A 22,693-nucleotide genomic window follows, 5' to 3' on the forward strand; every position below is an offset into this window, starting at 1 on the left:
GATTAAGTTGGCGAGTGGCACCTCTCCCAGGTTTAATCTATCCAAAGGATAGGGTAGATCAGTTGTTAGCTAGGGAAGGTATCCTCTTTTCTTATGAAGACTTTTAGTCAGAATATGGTATCCCTGTAACACCTGGGGACTATGCCAAAGTTTTTGGTGCCATACCTTCTGGAGTCTGTATGCTTTTTAAAGCACAACAGAGAGCAGATCCTTTACAAATGTCCTTGTTATCTCCGTCATGTACATCCATAGTTAAAATATGTTTTTCTAAGACCCATGGTAACAGATAGCCTATAAGAGCTCTTCTTCAGAGAGATGTTACCTCGCTACCGTATGTAATTGCCTTCTGGTCTAATTTTGTAGTAATATTGTGTGGAAGAAAGTCTGGCTCCTTCCTAATCGCTACCTAATGACAAACAAGGTGAAAGAAGTGTCCAAGATAATTCAGAGAGTTTACCCAACTAAAGCATATACAAAAAAGATTCACGAAAGATATAGATGTGAATTGCAGCTTTTGTGGAAGATCTCATGAAACTGTGGTAGCTGTTCTGGGAATGCCCCATTGTAAAAGAGTTCTGGCGTAATCTATATGTCTTTTTATTGTGAATAACATTGAAGAAAATGTTTAACTATTCTGGAAAAATGTGCTATTTGGTCTTGTAGAAAATTAACGAAATTCGAATGCGCTATTCTTAAATGATCTACTTATTATTATAGGCAAAATTTTATATTCACTAAAGTTAAGTTTCTTGGGAAAATACCATGTTTTATTGCATTGAGTGCTAGAATGTGTGTGTGTGTGTGTGTGTGTGTGTGTGTGTGTGTGTGTGTCTCTCTCTCTCTCTCTCTGGACGGCCAGTGCCAACAGAAATGCACGTGTTGTAGCCGCTAATCAGGTTTTCTACTAAAACAAAAGCTTTTAAAACTATTACTGCTGCGATCTTTTTAATGTATTTTAATGTATGACTGTTCCCCTGGCAATGATGTACAGTACACTCTGTTTTGTGTGTATGGTTAATATGCTGTTGAATACGTAGCTACATGTTGAATGGTATATGGAATAATTGATTGATATAACATGTAACTTGTATTGTAGGCTAGTCTATGGGCACACCCCTTTATGGAGAGGAAGTGATCCGCGTTTTGCGACATGAACTAAGAAGTATCTTGCTCCGCCCTTAATGATCTTTGGCCGCACCCCCTTGTAAGCTTCATGACATGAGTTCTATTAATTAATACTCTCGGTTACCTTACCGTCATTGCACAAAGACAACTTAGAAGTTCTAGTTTATGTCAGTGTTTTCTGGAATACCCAGTGTGTCAGATGGAATTTACGAGCACACCCTAGAACAGACGGCAAGTCCAACATGCATCACGTGAAGGAAAGGAAGTATATCTGGTACCTCCCACTTATTTACAAGGGAGGGAGAGGTGCGGACCTGGTGCGGAGTACGGAGCCTACAGGAGTACGTTACCTGATTATCGATACGGCACGGGAGTTTACTACTAGTTCGTGTTGTGTGGACGATCCATGATCTGACGTTGAACGTACAGTATGCCTGCTGTTGTTTTGTAGCCCATGGAGCGAAAGTACATTCGCTAACTTTGCATAAGTTTCCCGCTATAAAGTCTAGCAGGTGAGCTAACTTGCATTATGTCTCTGCCGAGTCTGCCGACTGATAAAGGATCTGATCTAAAACGGATCATCCGCTGTCATTTAGTCCAGGTGGGTATTAGGGATGCATGTAGGCTAACTTAATGTTGTTTGCCATACAATAATGTAGTTGGTATGTCGTTAAATGTTAAGTGACGTTAGCTGAGAAGTTGTAAAGTTAACCTGATATTAGCGTTAGCCGCTTATATTTGTTGACCGTATAGCTAGAAAGCTACAATAAGCAACTCAATCTTTCCATCAGATGAACATCCATGACAAGATACGTGGTATACTGGCAGAAACAAGAGAGGACTCGGATCCTGGATTTGTGTCCGAAGGGGACATGTTGCGTGCCTTGCAGCAGAGAGGAATCGTTGAAGATGTTATGAAGGAACTGACGCTACACGTTGACAGCGTGGTAAAGCTGGTTGCCTAGATACGTCTTCCTAAAGCAAAGAGCGCTCTAGTTCTAGAACCTCATTGAGCGCAATGCAAATCAAACAAGGGGATGTGATGATGTGGGGCCGGGGCTATTTTATATCTGACTACCTCTACGGGAATTTAACATAGGGGTTCCAATACTTATGACCCTATTTTAAGGAAAAACATTTATTTATTCACAATAAGCTACAACGTTATTCATTCACAAAGAAAACTGGTGGATATTTCCTCATTTTTATTTTTAATTTAAGGCGTTAAGATCAATTTCCAAAAGATGATTTTATATTCCTCTTTTTAGTCAACTTTAGCATGTGTTCTTCAAATACGTTCTTCAAATAACGTAACCGTTGATTAAATTAGACTGGTCCTAAAAGTTTCTGGTTAGTGTATTGTTAGTGTTAGTGTATGTATATATATATATATATATATATATGCATTGCAGCCATTTTTTTTTTATCTAGAAAAGGTTACACAAGTTGTGATGTTGAGGATGTTCTGGAGGTAGTCAGCCAAGAAAATTGCAATCAGTGCATCTTCATTAGGTTTCATCAACTAGGCGTAGTCAACTAACGTGTGGAGCTCAGCGAAACGCCTCTGGTGGAGCATGGCGGACCTACAAGGGTCTGGCGAGAGTCAGGCTAGTAGTCAACTAGTTGACTATTAAAATTGCGCTGTAGCCACGATCTTTGACTGATTTGAAAAAAATCACTCAATCTTTGTTTAGCTAAAGGGGGGTACACACAAAGATAATCGGGCTGATTTGGGGGCAGCGGTGGCCTACTGGTTAGGTCTTCGGGCTTGTGACCGGAGGGTTGCCGGTTCGATCCCCGACCAGTCCACGGCTGAAGTGCCCTTGAGCAAGGCACCTAACCCCTCACTGCTCCCCGAGCGCTGCTGGTTGTGCAGGCTCTGGGTTAGTGTGTGATTCACCTCACTGTGTGCTGTGTGTGTTCACTAATTCGGTTAAATTGGGTTAAATTCAGAGAAACGAATATCCCTCACGGGATCAAAAAAGTATATATTCTATTCTATTCTATTCTATTTCCCCCCGATTTTCCCCCTTCCGACCAAAGACACATAACGGACGATTGTCTTAAACTCTTGGCTATGGCTATGGCTATGGCTATGGCTATGGCTATGGTTATTTAGCAGACGCCTTTGTCCAAAGCGACATACAAATAAATAACAATACAAATTAAATTAACAGTGAACAATTACAAACTAGGGAGAATAGTAATATTATCAGTAAAACAATAATTTTAAGCACTAACCTAATGAGAAATAAAACAGTGAAATGAGAATAGCAATCAAATAAGTCACTCAGTTAATTATATATAATAATAATAATAACTAAAGCATGGTATGGCTAAATTTAAGGACAATAGCAAAATAAATTTCAAATTCTATCAATAGACAAATTATAACAAAACAATACTATTATACAAACCATAACACATCACAAACTCAAAGGACTAAGTGCATATTAAATAAATATGCCTTAAGACCCCTCTTAAAAGATCCAAAGCTGTTGCTGGAACGGAGAGCACTGGGCAACTCATTCCACCAACACGGAACCACTGAAGAATAGGATCTACAATTTGACCTAGCATGTATGGTTGGTCGACATAACAGACGCTCCTCAGAAGATCGCAATGGGCGGTTGGGAATGTACATCGTGATTAAAGATCGTGATTAAACTCTTAACTCATTAACTGCCATTGACGTCTTTAAACGTCAATTTAGACACATACGTTCACTGCCATTGACGTCTTTAGACGTCAATTGCATTTTTCAATGGGGAGGGCTCATGGGTGAGCTTGGGAACGATCTGGCAGAGTTTCAAGCTTGTAAACAGACTGTACTAGCGATCCGAACCGCTAGATGACAGCAGTGCCATTTGGATGATTATCTGCCTGCAGAGTATCTGCCTGTAGAGTGCACATGTAGACATACAACAAAGCTAGCACTGAAGATCGACCACAGTGGATCTAGTTTGCACGCGGTGCAGGGAATAAATATGCTTACTTCTTACATCAAGGATGGAAAACATGTGAACGGTATGATCCATTTACATTGGATATTGCTGTTTAGACTAACAACAACTTTGCTAGTGCTAGCTTGCTAAGTCTACCGTCCTGTTCAGAGTCTATAGCGACCATCAGAGTCCCTAGCAACCTTGACAAGACTGACGAGATAACAGTGCAATCGTGGTTGACACACTACTGAAACGCTATCGTTAAAAAGTTGATTTTCACAAAAAGATCGTTTTCTCCATTTTTTGGTCAGAAACAGGTGTTTTTAGCCAAACTAACCCATGTTCTACTGACGATTACTAAAGAACGAAAAACGATAGAAACAAACAGTTTTTTCCTGGTGAAAGAAGAGGGTCTACTCTTTCATTTGGTACCTTCAGTGTTTACGTAGTCATAAATCTCACCGTTCGGTGGATCTTGAAAAAACAGTCAAAATGCTGTAAAACGTCTGGCAGTATGGAGCGCTCTGCACTGAAAATGGCTGGCAGCCAATGAGTTAAGATTATTTTATGAGATTGTCTTGTAGTGTGTGGTGTGCGCCGATAATCGTAAATTTAAAGGAGTCCTAGAATTCAAAACCACATTCACCTTGTTCCTGTTGAATTTAGGCTGCGAGCAGTGTCCAAAGGACAACACCAAAGACTTTACCGCGTCCCCCGCCTGCTTTCGTATGCAATTTGGGAAATAGAAACAGCCGTGTTGAAATGCTCCAATCTGAACAGAGCTCAGATAACACGTAATAGGCGCCCATCCCCCTTTAGATACACCCCCTCTCATTTGCATACCTTCGATTAATAATTCTTGTTAAACTGCTCTTACGATGCTAGTATCTAGATATGTGGTCTATGGCAGAGACGTTGTAATGCTAGCGTTATTACAGCTAACTTTGGAGAGTTACTATACTAAGAAATGTACTGATAAAATTTACCAATCTAACACATTCATTCTGTTGGGGAATCTGCTGCACTTCATCTTCGTCAGAACCTTCTTCGGACTCGGTTTATACATGTACGGCTGTATTCCTTATTTAAATCCATTGTTGATAGCTTTATCAAAGACTTTGGCTTTATTTACCAGCAGTAAACGTAGTTTCACTTTGCTCTAGCTTCAGACCGGTGGATTGAGCCAATCAACTTTCAGGACAGATCGGCCAATAGACCAATCAGCGCGCATCTCATTTGAATATTCATGAACTTGCTGAGTGGGCGGGAAAAACAAACTGTTTCATTGCAAGGCTTATTTATGACCTTGTATTAGGCGATCTAGCAGTGCTCCTGGGGCGTTTTCAGCCCCACAAATTTACATATGACATTACTTAGGCTCAAAGATCAATTTGTAATGGTCAAAATATGCGTTCTATGACTCCTTTAAAAGATGTTCAATATTTGCGACTGGAAATCCTGTGTGTTGGGGTGTTCCGAGGGCAGGCGAGAAAGATTTTGTGGCTTCTTTCACAGATAAAAAATCGGTTGAGATTTAGGCCAAGTCCACACGTAGCAAAACGATCTTCCCCCCCCTCCGTTTTCCCTGGCAGCGTTTCAAGAGTATATGCGTCCAAACGGATCCATCTCAACACGCTACTTCATATTCCAGGCCTATACGTGGCGCTGTTTCATTTCACCAAATCACCAAAAACGGAGAGGAAGAGGTGTTAATGAGACGTCGAGGTGAAAACTATTTTTACAGGTTATGAGTGGAAGGCTAGAGCATACCTGCCAAAACTCCCGTTTCCCCCTTGTTTCTCTCCTATCTTAAGGTCATCTCCTGCCGCCCTCCCGTTTTGTTGTTTCTCCCGGAAAACTCTCGTAATTTGCATGGCCATCATACTTCATTCGAAAATCACTGATCAATTCATTTTCTGACACCAGGTTGCCATACACCCGACACATAGCCTGCGCAATCACCTACTTTCAATTTATTTCAACCGTTCTATCATAGGCTAACACCTGGCAACGTAAACCCAAATAAGGAAACCGGTGCAGTTCACAGCCGAGTCTCGCAAGCAAGCGGGAAATGGTTGGAAATTGAATTGATTAACACATCACAAACTGTTCTTGAGTGTTGGTAGCCTAACTTGTGTCCTCGGAACAAAATCTGACAGCAGCTTTGGAGTTTTGGAAGTAGGCTGCAGGCAGCAGTTGGATAGGCTGCATATAGGCTCAAGGTAAGATAAAAACAACGACCGAAATGCAGTAACGTTATCCCGTTATTTTGAAAGCTAAATGTTGACAGGTATGGGCTAGAGGTCGAGGAGTGTGGCGATGACATCATCAAAACGCAGGTATGCGTCTTCCCCCGTCCAAACGCTACCTAATGACAAACAAGGTGAATGAAGTGTCCTTCAAGATAATTCAGAGAGTTTACCCAACTAAAGCATATACAAAAAAGATTCACGAAAGAGAGGGCTTCACGACGCTAGAGGGCTTCGTTTTCGAACGTATGCACTCTGGGACCCGGTTTCAGATCGATTCGTTTTAGGGCTTTGCGTTTGCAGTATTCGTTTGGATGATCGGCCAAAACGATGCAAAACAGCTGCGTTTAACCCAAAACCCGTCTCCGTGTGCACATGGCCTTATAAAATCCTTATGTGTGTATCCCCCTTTACCAAGGACTTGTGTTTTAGCTCAGCTAAAGGCCTGAACACACCAACCCGATAATCGGCCGGCGGGCAGTCGGGGACGGTCGGGGACTCGAGTCTGTTTCGTGTGTCCCGTGCCGTCGCCAGTCGTCGTCGGCATCGGGGCTAATTTTGGCCAGTTTTGGCCGACTTCACATGTAGAGTCGGCCAGTGGCCGTCGGCCTCAATTACCAATCTGATTGGTTGATATTTCCCATTCACTTTTCGTTTACTGTGCTAATATTAGCTAGCAAGCTAGCTAGCTAGGTTAACAGGCGAAAAGTAATTTATTTCGTGCCCAAGAGAGTATTTCATTGGCATCACACACAAGCAATGGCAATAAAATAATACACACTGTATAATTATATTTATATTTTCTTATTGCTTAATCAGAGAAAAACTGTGGCAATTAGTTCCGCGAATCCTGCATGATATCTACTCATCTACTCGGCTGACTGAAGCCTGCAGTTATGGGTAATGTATCAAACTTCACGCACGCGCAGAATGTACAATCGGCGTCAGCGTCGCTTCGGTGAGTTCTGTGGCACTTTTTTGACCGACCAGGGGAGACGAGAGCCTGACTGATAGTCCGACAGCTTTTCTGCCGACGGTCGGCCGGTCAAATTGGTGTGTTCAGGCCTTAAGATGATGTGTAAATACAGGCTCTAAACAACTGCTCTGCCCTCAAGGTCAGCATTAGATTGGCTTAATCCTACTCCTCTGGTAATATCAGAAGCTTTATTTTTGTTTCTAGACAGAAGCAGAGACTTCAGACAACCCCCCAAACAAGTCTGGAAAAAGCAGTGCAACTCATGCAGAGAAAAGTAAGTAGACTAGCCTACTGCGCTATAACCTGCAAAATAATTTCTTTGCATTTCTTCATACTACCCAGAGTCAATCATTTGTGGAGTGGAGTTGATGATTTTATTCAAATTATGTATTTTATCCTATCAGTTAATATTGATCTCAAAAGAAGATACCTGTATGTTCAAATCCTGGGAGGAAAGGCATTTCTTGAACATTTACAAGAGCCTGACAAAACACTTGGTGGGATCTGCTCTACCATGACACTCTGTCTTGGCTTCCGTAACCAACGTTTCCGTTCCAAACCTGTGCCTTGTGCTTGTGAACCAGATCTACAAGAGAGCTTCTTATTAGAGGTCCATCAAGATGCAACAGGTACAATAAATGTCAGTTTTCTAAAGCAGTGTTTTCCAACCTTTATTCCTTGAAGCTAGGGGCCCCTACCCAAACTCCTATCCACATACACACACAAGACAGTGACTACGGTTACATGCACAGCAAATTCCGAATGAAGTCAATATTCCGGTTAAAACAAGATCAGGAATAATCCGTTATATGTGTGGAAGAGTATTGTATTCCCGGAATATTCTCATATACTGTACATAGTGATGGCTTTATTCCGGTTAGATGACCAACGTAGCTGATTGGTTGCGTCATCATGATGTCATTTTATGAATGAAGTTGCCTCGTAACAAGTAGGAGGCCTAGTTGTTGATTTCTAAAAAACTAAGCCTACACATGGGAAAATGAATTGTGAATTTATTAATTATATTCTGTTGTGCAGTCTTGGGGGAATCCGGGATGCTTAAATAGCCAAAACACCTGCCAATTGGACATGCGCACATGCGAAAACCCATTCCGGTAATGAGCACTTTCCGATTACGGTGTATACAGTACATGACCATGAATTCCGTTTAATTCAGGAATAAACCAAGGAGTTCATTCGTTTTTTAATAAACCGGAATACGGCCAAATTCGGAATGAATAAAGAGTTTACATGACTCGTGTGCAAACCGAATATTGCTAATTTTCCGTTTAAAACAGGAATATTCCCTGCATGTAAACGCAGTCACTGTTTCATTCAATAATGGGTCCGGGGATGAATTACCCATGCCTAGCCTATCCTGACCTGAAGGTTGGTTATGCAAGTTCAGAGGTCAGAGGTAATAAATAGCTACATGAATTTAATTGTGGAATAGAAATATGTTTTAATTTGGATTATACAGATTTTGTATTATCCAATTGGGTGTGTTATTCGGATTTTATACATTTAATGTGCACAAATATCATTTTGGTAGCCTCTTGGGGTGTCACGATTGTCCAAATCTTAAAATTAAATTCGGTTTCATTTTCAATCTTTTTAAAATTCATTGATTAATTTTAATATATATATGTATATAATATAATAACCAGACAACTTGTCTGAATTCAATGTTTGTTTAAGAGTATGTACAGTATTTTAAAAATAGTTAATGTTTCAACAGTTGATGGTTCATTGTGTGCATAGTTGACTGTGAACAAATGTTTATGGACATTATATAATCCCAAATTTTGCAGTATTTCCAGTTTTACAGAGGATGCAAAAACCATTCATGTACTACTTTTGCAGTAAAATATTTTATACAAATGTATTCATTTCAATGAAAGACTACGGTTCTGCTTTTTTACATGGGGAGGTGGTTCAAAAACTAAAGGCTTTTTGCAAGATTTGCTTAATGTTGTTTCCCCCCTAGGGAATGGAAGCAAAATGGCAGACAGTTCCGCAATGCTCTCCATGTGTGATCCCATCCATATGGTGCTCATCAAAACAGACACATCAGGGGATACAGTGCTCACGTCTTCACACTTCTTGGACTGGCGAACTGTTCTTTGTGCTCCTAATGGAAGGACTAGCATCGCAATTGAGCTTCTTGGAGTTGGTTAGATTTTTTGACAATAATATAATCACCGCCAGAGTAAATTGTGTCAGTCAGGGCTAGTCTTCATATATCCGCAGCCTTTGCATAGGCCTAGTTAGCAGTTAGCATCTAGGGTTAGAGAAACAGTTCTCAATGATTTTGTGTGTATGTGAGAGAGAGAGATTGTGGTGATTTCAGATATGTCAACTAGCTTCTGTACGCTGCTAAATTACTACTTTTGTGTATTTGTTTGTGTGGGCTACAGGGAGTGAGTGCAAAGTGCCCATTGGAGTTCTTAATGTGAAGCTGGAGCTCTATCCTCCCCTGGTAGACCACCTCACTGTTGATGTCATTACTACTCAGGTGAGACAAAGATGTGCCAAGGTAATGGTATCTGAAAGACCCTTTTTTCAGAATAAAAGTAATGTTTCACATTAATTGTCTAGAGACTATGGTGGCTTGCCCAGTTTGATCTAAGCTGCTAGACTTTCATAACGATCTGAAAACATCTTAACATTTCTCAATGATTTGCATGCAGCACATCATGAAAAGCCCCATTTTTACTTAATAAAAACAATGTGACTAGCGAACATGACTGGTAATCACGGCCAACTTTGTGAGAAAGGAATCCTCTTTAGAACCAGGACTCACAGAAGTGGAATATGTTTTTGAAGCTGATAGGCCTGGGGTCAGAGAGAGAATCAGAACCAACATGGACTGGTGGTGTAAAAGTGGAGCATTGCCTTTCTTTAGAAGTTCATTGCCAAAATATTACTTTTATGCTATACATAAAGCTATACAGCAGCATAGGACCAATTTACCCCTTGTAGTACCTCCTTTGTAACACTACTTGAATAAGACAGAGCTCACTTTCCAGAGAGCACAGTTATTGATGAAAGTAGACTGAATTGAAATGACTAAATGTGAATGTACTGTATGTTGTAGGATTAATTCACTATACCGTCTATCAACATTGAGCCGGCAGGATAGCTATTGTTCGTATTCCATAAATACTTGGTGGAACTCTTTTTCTACAGCAATCCCTGGAGAGGCAGAAGACTTCAGAAAAAGAACGCTTATTTTTAGTGTATGCTAAGCAATGGTGGAGGGAATTTTTAGAGATTCGCCCATCCAATAAGAATAAGCTTGTGAAGATCTTTGCTCAGGTGAGTGTGAATACATTCTTGCTGGTATGAACTTTATCACTCTGTGAAAGCAGTGAAGATGCACTATCCTATAGTACTGCCAGAAATGGTTTTGTTTTGATATATATATATATATATATATATATATATATATATATATATACATATAAATATTAGGGCTGTCAATCGATTAAAATGTTTAATCTAATTAATTACATTCTCTGTGATTAATTAATCTAAATTAATCGCATATAAAATGTAATCGTAAAATCGCATTGTCAACACTATTTCTTTGCAGTGTTGTGGTACTTAAGAGTTGACGAACTCCGGTGATATGCAAATTCTGTGCTGCAGACATTGCAGAGGACTTTGTTTTTATCAACACTTTCTTTTTAACACCGTCAGGCTGTTTTTTTTTTAAAGTAAATGTTCCAATCAATGATCCAGGCAGCAAATTCTCATCTCCCCATTTTACGGTCTAATGGTTAATGACTAGAATGGCTCCGGGTCAAAGGTCATCGATTAATCTGCGTTAATTTTTTTAATTAGTTATTTTATCTCAAATTAATTAATCTAAATTAATCAGTTATTTTGACAGCCCTAATAAATATATATATATATATATATATATATATATATATATAATTAGTTTTTATTATTATTATTTTTTTTTACAAATCTGTTTATTGATGGAAATTGCAGGAAATACACAGAATAAAATGATGAAGAAGTTTTTCTCATCATTCCTGCGTTATATAATCATCAGCCAATCAAGGTGGTCATTTTAATCAAGCTTGTGCATAAGTAATGACGTCAACCATAGCAACGGAGCTTCTATCTTACCTAAGGAGTTGTCCTTTCTCCTTACTAAAAGCATGTCTGAGAGGCTTTGTGAATAGCTTTTAAGAGAAAACTCTGGCTAAAATCTTTTAGTGCGATTTTGGAGTACTCTTTGTGGTAAGATAAAATGCTTTGTGAATACGGGCCCAGGTCAAGTACAGTACCCTCCAGAATTATTGGCACCCTTGGTAAAAGTTGACTAAAAATAGGTATAAAAAATAATCTGTTGGTGATTTATTGTACTCCCACAATGAAAACAATGAGGAAAAATATACCCTGCAAGGCAAGCAAATTTATTCTGAGAAAAAGGAAAATCTCATAAAGAAAAAAATATTTTTAACAAAAACAGCTTGCTCACAATTATTGGCACCCCTGAAACATATTATGTACAACATTTAACAGGAGCATTTTCCTATGTAAATGCAACGTTTTAAAGTAAATCAGAGTGTCTGTGAACTTTCAGAAGTAGTTCATGACGTTCTTTTTCACTAGTATGGTATGAAAATGAAGTCACTCAGAGGCTAAATCCTCTAGTCATTTTTCAACATTGGAGAGACAAGAGAATACACTAAATTGAAATAAAAAGAAATTGTGTTGACATTTGTAAGTAACAGAATGTCTATGGAAACTAGGTATTTTGTTGAAAATGCCTATATTTCCAATTAAAATGATGACTAAAAGGTTCTAATCATCTGGAAATGTGGCAAACATGCTTGGACAAAGACCCATGGCTATTTTGCTCCCACGCACAGTATGGAGGATGGTATGATAGGCAAAAAAATCCATAAGAACCACTGTTGAGAGTTACAGACAAAGCTATCATCTTGGGGTCACCAAGTCCCCCCAAAAAATCTTCAAAAGTGACCTCACTGCTAATAGATTATTTAGACAGCATGTCAGGTTAAAGCCAGTAGAGTCATTTAATGAACAATGTAAATTGCAGGAGTTACTGAATGGTACCATGACATGTCTGGGAGTGTGGTCTATTGTCAGATGAAAATAAAATGATGCTCTTTTGCTAAAAACACTTCAAGTGTCTTTGGCGTACATAGAAGAATGACTATACTAAAAAGAACCCCATGCCTAATCAGAATTATGGTGGAGGGGCTGTGCTATTGTGGGGCTGTTTTAATTCCCAAAGGCCTTGGGAACCTAATTAAGGTGCATGGCATCATGAACACCAAGAAAAACCTGAACATTTTCAAAGGAAATCAAACAATCTCTGCCAAGGCCCTAAAAGTTGGTCATGATTGGATCATTCATCAGGTCAATGAACCAAAACAAATGCACAGATCAAAACAAATATGGTTTACTGAACACAAAATCAAGCTTCAGACATTGCCATAGCAGTCCCCTGATCTAAACTCCATAGAAAAACAGTGGGATGAGTCAACGAGAAGAATGCACAAGTGTGGACCTAGCAATCTGGACGATCTGGGGAGATTTTGTAAAGATGAATGGTCTTAAATCCCTTACTTTGTATTCTCAATCTTTATGGGGTGTCAGAGACGAATATTACATGCAGTTTTATTGACAAAAGGAGGTTTAAGAAGGTATTACAAGTAGGGGTGCCAATAATTGTGAGTGACGTGTTTTTATTAAAAACATTTATTTCTTTATGAGATTTTCCTTTTTCTCAGAATAAATTTGCTTCCCTTGCAGGGTGTATTTTTCCTCATTGTTTTCATTGTGGGAGTACAATAAATTACCTAAAGATTATTTTTTAGACCTATTTTTAGTCAACTTTTACCAAGGGTGCCAATAATTCTGGAGGGTACTGTATTTGTGTCCTCTGGTCCTTCTGTGGGTCCATTGTTTTGAAGTGGCCCAAGACTTGCTATGGATGCAGACTCTATATTTAAAGGGGAACTATGCAATTGTTTAGCTTAATTTACCTTAAAGCAACACCATGGAGTTTTTCAACCTTTTGGGGTTCGGGTACGAACCGGTACGAGCCAAAGAACTACAAAATTCGACTGCTTTACGGCAGGGCACACTTCCCCCACCACTTCCTCAAATTCTGTGCGGGCGTTGAATAGACAGTTGATGCCTTATAAACATGAGCTACGTGATCTTTTGGCGTTTGAAAAAAATAAAACCCATGAAATTATATTAATATGATGATATGCTGAAATGCATGCTATTGGCTAGGCTACCTGGAATAGCTAGGCCTATACATTTCACACGCAACGCAGGCAGTCCGAGTTTGCCCAAGACGTAGAACTCCTCCTGCAGAAATCTGCTTATCAACAAAAGCACGTGTATCCTAGCTCTGTCATCTAGTCACTAGATTCTATGTCATCATGCTGCCAACCAAACTGCACGGGAGCTGGTTATGTGTGCTAGTTAGCTCAACGTGTAAATCTACCGCCTATAGGCTACTGGCCAAACAATTATCTTGAAAAACAAAGTTATCACGTGTAAGATTCTGTCATCATATTATAAGAGCTCTGCCTCTCCAAACATTTTGGGCGTGCAAATATATGCCACTATGGACGTGAATACCATAGAATACAATATCTGGTGACCATCGATTTTTTTTTTATGTTATAAAGACACTAAAAATGACCACCCTAGGCTACGCTATTGCTCATAAATATCGTAGGCCTAATCGTTTTTTTTTTTTAAATAAGTAATTGACCAACAATGACCAACATCCCAATACCGAGAACGTGCACAGACCGTGCACAGATTTTACGACATAAGTAGAAGAAATGACCGTTTCCCAACTGTAGGGGGACCCCGAGAGGAAAACTTACATGGTGTTGCTTTAACTTCGGAGTTATTGGAATAATTATATGACTTTTTCCGGATTGATTGATCGGTGGCCGTTTCGCTTCCCCCTAGTGTCTGTGATCGGAAAAAACAGTCTTGCAACTTTGCGAGCCGCCAGCCTCAGAGTCAGAAAGTCTCTCAGGAGTATCAGGTCTTGTGATGTAACATTGCTTTACAGCACTACACACATACATGCCAGGCTAGAGCAAGGTAGTGGAGTTTCTCAGACATTCCCAACAATTAGTAATAATATACTACTACTAATAATAATAATAATAAATAGATGAGAAAACTAACAAACATAAGCTTCGATGTGAGAAAGAAAAGGAAAGATATACAGTACTTAAAGGAAGACAAAGTCCTTTTAGGCAAGTACCTCCGCTCGGTAGTCATATTGCAACACATTTTGGGCACTTATCAGGCATCTATTTCGGGTAGAACTGAGCGTGAGCAAGGCTTCACCAACCACTGAAATGAACTTGCTCCAGCGGCTCAACGTACAGTATTTACAACATACCACATGATTAGCATAATATATTCACTTGTCAGCTTTTAGCGGTGGAAGGGGCGGAATATGTGGACAACTGCCATGTTTGCGTTACAAACTAGCCCCATACATTTCTATGGGAGATTCTTTTAGTGCCGTGTCTCCTCATTAGAACATGTCTGGAATCACTCACTAATTAAGGAAGGTGATTATATACTGTAGAAGTGGGTCTTCTGAGTTTAAAAATGGTCAGTAGTGGGAACCTTGCATGTCGCAGCCTCGTCTTTGTTGCCTTCGTGATTTCCTTTTAGAAATGTGTTACAGTATATTTAAAAAGGAGACACACAATGACAGGTCAGCTGGAATCTGTCACTTTCTTTGTCTCTCTCCCGTGTACGCAAGATGCGTTCCCAATTACTGTAAGTGAAGTAAGTAAAGTAAGATTTGCTACGTGATGGATTGAGAGAACCCAAAAACTTTTGCTTGTAACATGATGTTGGTGCAAAGACAAAGTATTGCACAAGTTTGTGCAAGTATTTCAATATAAACACACTGTGAAGTGTGATGATTGTGCATGAAAGTTTAGAGCTTATCTGAATTCACTTTCATTGTTTTAACAGATGAAAAATGGCTGTTTCTTAATTTCTTAATTCATTATGGGTGTGTTTTGGGCATAACATCCATTAAACCAATGAGAATGACATCTTCATTCCTTTTGAGAGCAAATCAAACAGCTTGTTGGTATTTTGATAGCGAGTGAGGGTCATTATGAACTGTTCTTTTTGTTGGTCAGTGGCATGATAATGTTTAGTGCCGTTAAGTTGGGATCATGGACCTGACCACATCTATTGTTTTCATTGGCACATTTACAGGTGTGCAACATTTGACAACTTTCCACTTTGGCTCAGTAAGGAAGTAAATAGAATATTAACAGGCATTTATGGACAGAGCATCAAACTATTCATAGACAGGAGTTGTTGGAAGTTTTCCTTGGGCCCATTCATTCATTCATTCATTCATTCATTCATTCACTTTTGAAACTTTTGAAAATGAAAAAGAACCTGCTGAAAATGTATGTGGAAAATAAATGTGCATTTGTCAACAGCCATTGTATTTCCAGTGTTTTTGTGAAAATATTTGTTCTCACTTTGTACTATTGCAGGATGAGAATGGCATGAATCGACCTGTCTGTTCATATGTGCGCATTCTTCGTGGAGGTCGGCTTCTAGAATCGCCACGCCAGGCAGCCCGCTTTGTTAGCCTACTGGCCCAGGAGAGGGTACCTGTGGTTGGAGGTGGCAGCTACCATGAGCAGTGGTGCACTATGATGGCCTTCCTTTGCAGGAATAAGGTCTGACTTTTTCCACGCTTTGTTTGTGGCTATGGCCTCACCCATGGAACAGTCATCTCATGCAACTTTGTAATCCCATACACCAAAAAGATATATTTGAAATATATGTTCATAATATAGCTTGAAATATATGTGAATTGTTCCATAAATATATATTTTTGACATTTATATTATACAGTGGGGAGAACATTTATTTGATACCATGCTAAAGTTGCCTAAAAAGAGGAATATAAAATTATCATTTGACAATTGATCTTAATGCCTTAATTAACAAAATTATTAAAAATCAAACCGCTAAGGACACCAATTTTCTTTGTGATTGAATAATGTATCGTAAATAAATAAATGTTCTTCCTTAAATGCTAGGGGAATGCTAAATTCTAGTTCAAACTCAAATACTCAACCCAGTAGAGTAATTTAGAGATTTCTGTTAGTGCATGTGTACTGGTTAAAATATCTGGGGGTATTCAGTATACACCTGACATGACACTTGAATTCACAAGCTTGACATTTTATTAAGTCAAAACTTAATGGAACGATGGATAAGTGTAGGAATGTGCATTAAACAGCTTCTCTCAAGTACTTGTATGTGGGAAACATTTACCTGATAACGTGTGTTTCTACATAGGGAGACTGTGAGGATCATGCCACCCTCTTGTGCAGCCTACTTCTAGGTTTCGGCTTGGATGCCTATGTATGTGTTGGCACAAAGGCAAGAAACACTCCTCATGTATGGGTCATGACCTGTGGCACTGATGGCGCTGTCACCTTCTGGGAAAGCCTGACTGGTAATAGGTGAGAGAGCCCCTTATATTTCATCATACGGTACCTTGTTATAGGTTCATTCATCATGATATGATTACTCGGGGACAAGTTGCCTGTTACTTTGCCTAGTGCTTCACTTACCATATGTGACCATTCATAGCGAAATCAGTCGTTTTGCGCACAACGTTATTTTGAGAAAATCAACAATAACAAACTTCCGGGTTAATATGTTGAATTTCACGTTTTCGCCTAATTCGATTGTACACAGTCTACAGTTTCATATCGTGAACGCATTTCACGGAAAAACATACGTTTTGACTGTTAAACCCGGCGAAGATTCAACACATTTGCTGTCATTCCCGTTGTGCACGCGCCGCTTAAAAAGGTGATTTCTCCTCTTCTGGCATATCGTGACAGGAGAACCATGTCAACTTTGGATGCTGTTATCTTAGCGATAATTTGTGTAATACCCTCGATATACATATCGTTGGAAAGCTTAGTTTATGGCCGTTCACGTGAGCACAATAACTTAATTTAATTAATTTTACCGAAACGACTGGTTCCGCTTTACAGGGTCACATATAAGTAGCTGGGAGGAGGACTCCTGATCTTCATCATATCTGCCCTTCTCGTCCTCAATGCCCTGTAGGATTTTGCAGTTTTGTATGAATCCTAAATTGTATATGCATGTCGGTGTTTGAGAGAAAGTGAGAGGAGATTATGCTTTATATATTTCCCACCTTAACCAACAGATGCAATTCCTCAGGTACCTCCATCGGCTGATTGATCCAGATGATATGACATCTCACCCTAAGCCTTCCTACCCCTATCAGACTGTTGGCTGTGTGTTTAACCACAAGGCCTTCTTTGCAAACTGCCAGCCAACGGATACTGTACCGCTGTGTGTTTTTGACTTACAAGACAAGTCTTGCTGGAAGGCTATGAATCAGGAAGCACTAAATTCTGTGTGTGCTCCAGGATCCATAACATCGTTACCTCCTGTGCCCACTCTCTGTGCTTCCTCACTCGATCCAGCTCAGGCCAGTAATCAAATGGAACTGGAGCTGCGTCATTTGTTGGTCGAACACAGAAAGGTAGGAAAAGGATGAAAATCAATGCACAGCACTGTGTGAAATGACAAAGCAAGGGGTGTGTATTTGTCCAAGTCACACACAAAGTGCTTTACTGAAGAGCACATTGAAGTAGAAAGGAAACAGTAGACAGCATTTCTGCAATTGACGGTTACAAAGTTATTAACAGGATCAGACAGAAATCAAAACACTGCAGAACTGTGTTCATGGTTGAAAAGAATAGTGAGATATGGAAGAATGGTGGAATAGTAAAGTGAGGAATAATGTATTGTCCCGACAGGGCGAACAGGACCCCCACTCACAGTATTATTATTTTCCGACAGGCGGTACATTATCTCGTATATTATACATGGCTTATTATATGGCTACTTGCCAAAGAAAGAGAAGAAACTTCACACAATGGGTCTTTTAAAGGGATATTCCACCATTTGGGGAATTGTTATTTTCCACCTTCCCTTGAACAAAACAATTGATATATACCTTTTTCCTGTCTGGCGATACAACTTTTAGCACCAGCCTAGCATAGATCATTGAATCGGTTTAATTTTCCCATTTAAAACTTGTCTCTTCTGAAGTTAGAAAGTGCAATAAGACAAACTGAAAATGAAACCTGGCGATTTTCTTGGCTGATTTGACATGGAACTACACTCTCATCTGGCGTAATAATCAAGGAAAGTTGCAAATGTACCATGGGCGCAGTGATATCACACATCACCTGAAAATAGTCCCCATAGGCAACAAGCAGTAGTAGGGCGTGATATCACTGCGCCTCAAGAAATGTGGTATATTTTGACCACTATGTGGCGCTGTAATCAAAGAAAGAAGGCTCACATTTCAACAAAGCTTTCACGTATCAAAACCAACTTTGAGGGACAGCTCTGACCATGCAGGATCATCCCAAACATGACAGTTTTCCTACATAATATTCCTATTTATGTACCAGAATGTAAAATGGGAGCCTCCTACTGTACATGGTTCAGTTCGTGTGCTATGGGCTTGTGAACTTTGACAAAAAAAAAGAGGTCGAACGAAATCGACATCCTCCCTCCCCCCTTAAAACTGGCTGTATCTTGGAAAGTCTTACATAACATTAAGTTTACAGTGTGTCTCCTGGGTAACATAGGTACACCTGGTAATTTTTTCAGACCTAAGTGCGTGGGCCCTGGTTGAACTGACATGGAATGACCCTTATGCGTTAGTTAGAACATTGGGAAATGTATTTATTTAATTTTGCAGACAAATGATAATCACATTAACCATTCGATATTCAATAATTAAATCAACTATTAGGAAATCGTGATCCATCCCTACTCCATCATAACTCATCATTTCAAAACAAGCTGCCTGGATTGGCCGTAACAGTCATCTAGGGCCTGGATAGCCTGAATGTAAGGATCTGGGGCATTAACAGCCCTCTGTCCAGTAGTATCTAAATTAATACACATTCTAAGCACACTCAGCCAAGGACAGAGGGTAGACTGGTAACCATTTTCTGCATTGCAGTCAGCACGGTTGTCTCATCCATGCAAGTTTGAAAGAACTGAGACCTTTACCATTAGTCACAGCTTAATGGTTTGAATCATTTCTGTTCGCTCATAGAAGCACAATTGACAATATTGGAGTGCTTAACATCATTACATTAACCTCACATAGACATAGAGAATGTCAATAATCAGTAACCATCAGGGGTTCTGCTAGTGGGGCAGAAACGGTTAGAAACATCAGTGGGTTGGTGGTTCACAGTGGACTTTTTACATGACATCCTGTCTCTGCTGTGATGTTATCTGATGTATGGTTATAAAATAATCATAAAATATACAATATAGCATTGCAATAAAATACTGTATATTTTGTAACCATACATATTCTGGTGTGGTATATTGAGAGACTTTTAGTGAATCCACATTGAATGACCCAGATGAAATGTTACAGTTCATTTATTTAGTAATTTGTTGCTGTTATAATTTTTTTATTGATGCATGGTAGATGATGATGCAGTGGTATGTGTAGATATTGTGACCTCTGTGCTTGTTACCGATTAGTATAACCATGCTCTGATGTTGCAATGTTGTTATGTGTGTTGCAGGACTTGGGTTTGGCTACAATATGGGATGACAACCTGTCATACCTGCTTTCTGCAGCACTGGTAGCTTATGAGCTTGAACGATGTACTGGTGTCTCCTGTGGCAATGAGGAATTTCAGGATGCTGTCAGAAGAGCAGTCCCTGATGGCCACACATTTAAAGGATTCCCTATCCAATTTCTGCACCATAATGCACATCGAGCTTTTGCTACCTGTCTCAGGTGGGTTACCTTCGGTGCATCATGAATGTAGACCTCGGTTCCCATGCATACAAAAAACAATTTTGGGGTACATTTTCATTGGATAGTAGGAAAGAATTGAAAGGGATAGAGAGATGGGAATTGTGTCAGAAAATGACTGTGGTACGGTGTACTAAGACATCCTCAGACATCAGATAAAATTACGTCAGTTGTCAGGAAAATCTCTGTCTTTTTTATCACAGAGGTGTTGTTTCAATAACAAACTCCTGTCCCACACAGTAATGCAGCTGGTCAGGATGTTCTCAATGGTGCCTTGGTAGAATGTGCACATGATGGGTGGGGGGGCTCTCTCCCTCTTGAGTTTGTGGAGGAGGTAGCGGCACTGTTGGTTTTACTTTGCCAGTGATGCTATGTTGATGGTCCAGGAGAGTTCCTCACTGATGTTCACCCCCAGGAATTTGGTGCTTTTTGCCTTTGTTAGGATAATATGACAGTGAAGTATGACAGGAAGCAAGTGGGAGAGAGATATGGGAACTGTGGACACTTGGACCCAAACATGATATGGACGCTGTAGGCATATAAAGAATGACTCATTTTGAATGTGACGGTGGAATTCTTTTAATCACTATACTACACACACTACTGGCGTCGCGATCCTCCCGTCGATTCAGGAACCGCGTTTCCATTGACCATTAAATTGCGCAAAGTAAGAGTTGCAAAAAGAATTGTGCTTAATGGAAACACACAAAGTTTTTGTGCTCGGGTGGGGTGGTTTTTAGAGTAAATTTGTATATTTCGCAAAACTGCAATGTAAACACTTTTTTTCGCATCACGCGAGTCACGTGATCCAACAACCGGATGTTACGAGGAACGAAAACGACGAAGAAGACTGTCCACAGGAAGTGGTACCGGGAGAATGATGAAATGAATTTTTTTTTTTTCATTAAAAGTGGGTCATGTCATTCTAGGGCTGTGTCCAGAAGTCAAGCGTGCACGCTGGATAGTACCTTATTTCCAGTAGCGTCTTAGTTAGCTTGCTCTTCAGTATGCGTCCCTACCTACATTTGGACAGCACTAACTAGTTTGCGTCACCTGACTCGGGGAGGGGGGTGTGTTGACGATTTGCATGACGTGTGGAGCTTGACTTGCGCTGTGCAATGGATTATGGGATACCTGAGGGCAAAAAAGATGCATCGATGCACGCTTGGAAATCACGCCAAACGAAGTACCCAACTAGTGAGAGCGCTTGACTTTTGGACAGTCTTTTCTGACTTAACTTCCGGAAAATGCACACTGCCCAGCGTGCGTACTGATGTTTCAGACACAGCCTAGAATGTTGAATCCACAGCTCCTCTGTGAACTCGCCGACAACACTTTCCCAAAAACGCTGCATACGCAACCGCTCCAACATATAAGGGGCTTGTCGCTCCAGTGGCCAGAGTGCCTCCAGCAGTCTCATTCGCCTCCTCCGCTGATAATCAGCGTTAGTGCCGTGGTGGCAATTTGAATGTATTTAGTGTAAATCTGGGTTATGTTGATATCCGCCATGTCTACTAATGACTTACAGCACGCGAGAATACACAATATTTTAATTTAGTTTAGGCTATTATTTAATGGAAAGACCGCAATTGCGAAAATTGTGATTTTCGACGTTAAGACAATATCGACAAAGTGTTTGCGCATATTATCAAAATAGAAAGAGGCCTCAGGCCAATAAGAGTGATGCGACGGCCTTTGTTCTGCTTGCTGTATGCGTGGCCCCATTAACTTCAATAAATTCTATGAAATATTGCCAATCGTCAGCCATAAATTGCTGTCATGTCGCTAGCCGTTATGTAGGTACCTTCAAGTATAGTGTTGTGTTTTAATGCTTCACAAGAACAAAAACAAAAATGAAAAAGTGTTGAAAACCTTGGCTGTGCAGAAACTTTTGATTGGTAGTATAATTGAATCTTGTTTTATCAGACAGCCCTTCAAATGAATATTGTCTATTTTTAAACAGGTCACACTTCTGTGAGGAGATACTTTGCTGTCGTGGAGACCATGTGCGGTTGGCAGTGCGAGTTCGAGTGTTTGTCTATCCTGAGTCAGCCTGTGCTACTTGGGTCATGTTTGCCTGCAAGTACCACTCTATTCTGTGATGTGACCAGTTGTGAAATATTCAAGATAAGACAAATCTGTTGTAAAGGTTCATCATCAGCTCATCATGTGTGTGTATTGTTTCTGTTTGGCTGTATTTTTATATATAAATGAGTGCTAAATATATGGATCCTGCTTTTTAATTGAATTATCCTGGTAACTGCCCATAACAATGTCAGGTCAAAAGCGACATGGCTCTTTCAACTGATCGAAAGAGATTGTAGATATTCTTTAATACATGCATCTTGGCTAAGGAAAACTGGTATTTTACCACAGTGGCTTTATGTAGTCTGTTGCGACATCTCATAAGGATTTGCAGCTTTACACATTAGATAAAAATATGAAAAATGCTTAGTCTCTTCGCTAATTA

At 39.8% G+C, this 22,693-nt stretch overlaps 1 protein-coding gene across 2 annotated transcripts; it reads left to right on the forward strand.

Moving 5' to 3' along the window:
- The first annotated feature begins 1,446 nt into the window (after window positions 1-1,446).
- Window positions 1,447-22,447, forward strand: cep76 (centrosomal protein 76). Of its 2 annotated transcripts, XM_062539662.1 has the most exons (12): window positions 1,447-1,726; window positions 1,917-2,072; window positions 7,500-7,569; window positions 7,700-7,924; window positions 9,283-9,468; window positions 9,713-9,810; window positions 10,485-10,613; window positions 15,857-16,045; window positions 16,674-16,840; window positions 17,577-17,904; window positions 19,988-20,205; window positions 22,187-22,447. In XM_062539662.1, the coding sequence occupies exons 1-12, from the start codon at window positions 1,655-1,657 to the stop codon at window positions 22,323-22,325; spliced, it is 1,977 nt and encodes a 658-aa protein (XP_062395646.1). In that variant the 5' UTR covers window positions 1,447-1,654; the 3' UTR covers window positions 22,326-22,447. The 2 variants fall into 2 exon arrangements, with proteins under 2 accessions (XP_062395646.1, XP_062395647.1); XM_062539663.1 differs by lacking the exon at window positions 1,917-2,072.
- The last annotated feature ends 246 nt before the right edge of the window (window positions 22,448-22,693 follow it).

The sequence above is a fragment of the Sardina pilchardus genome, chromosome 6 (genome assembly GCF_963854185.1).
Source record: "Sardina pilchardus chromosome 6, fSarPil1.1, whole genome shotgun sequence".
NCBI classification, from domain to species: Eukaryota; Metazoa; Chordata; class Actinopteri; order Clupeiformes; family Clupeidae; genus Sardina; species Sardina pilchardus.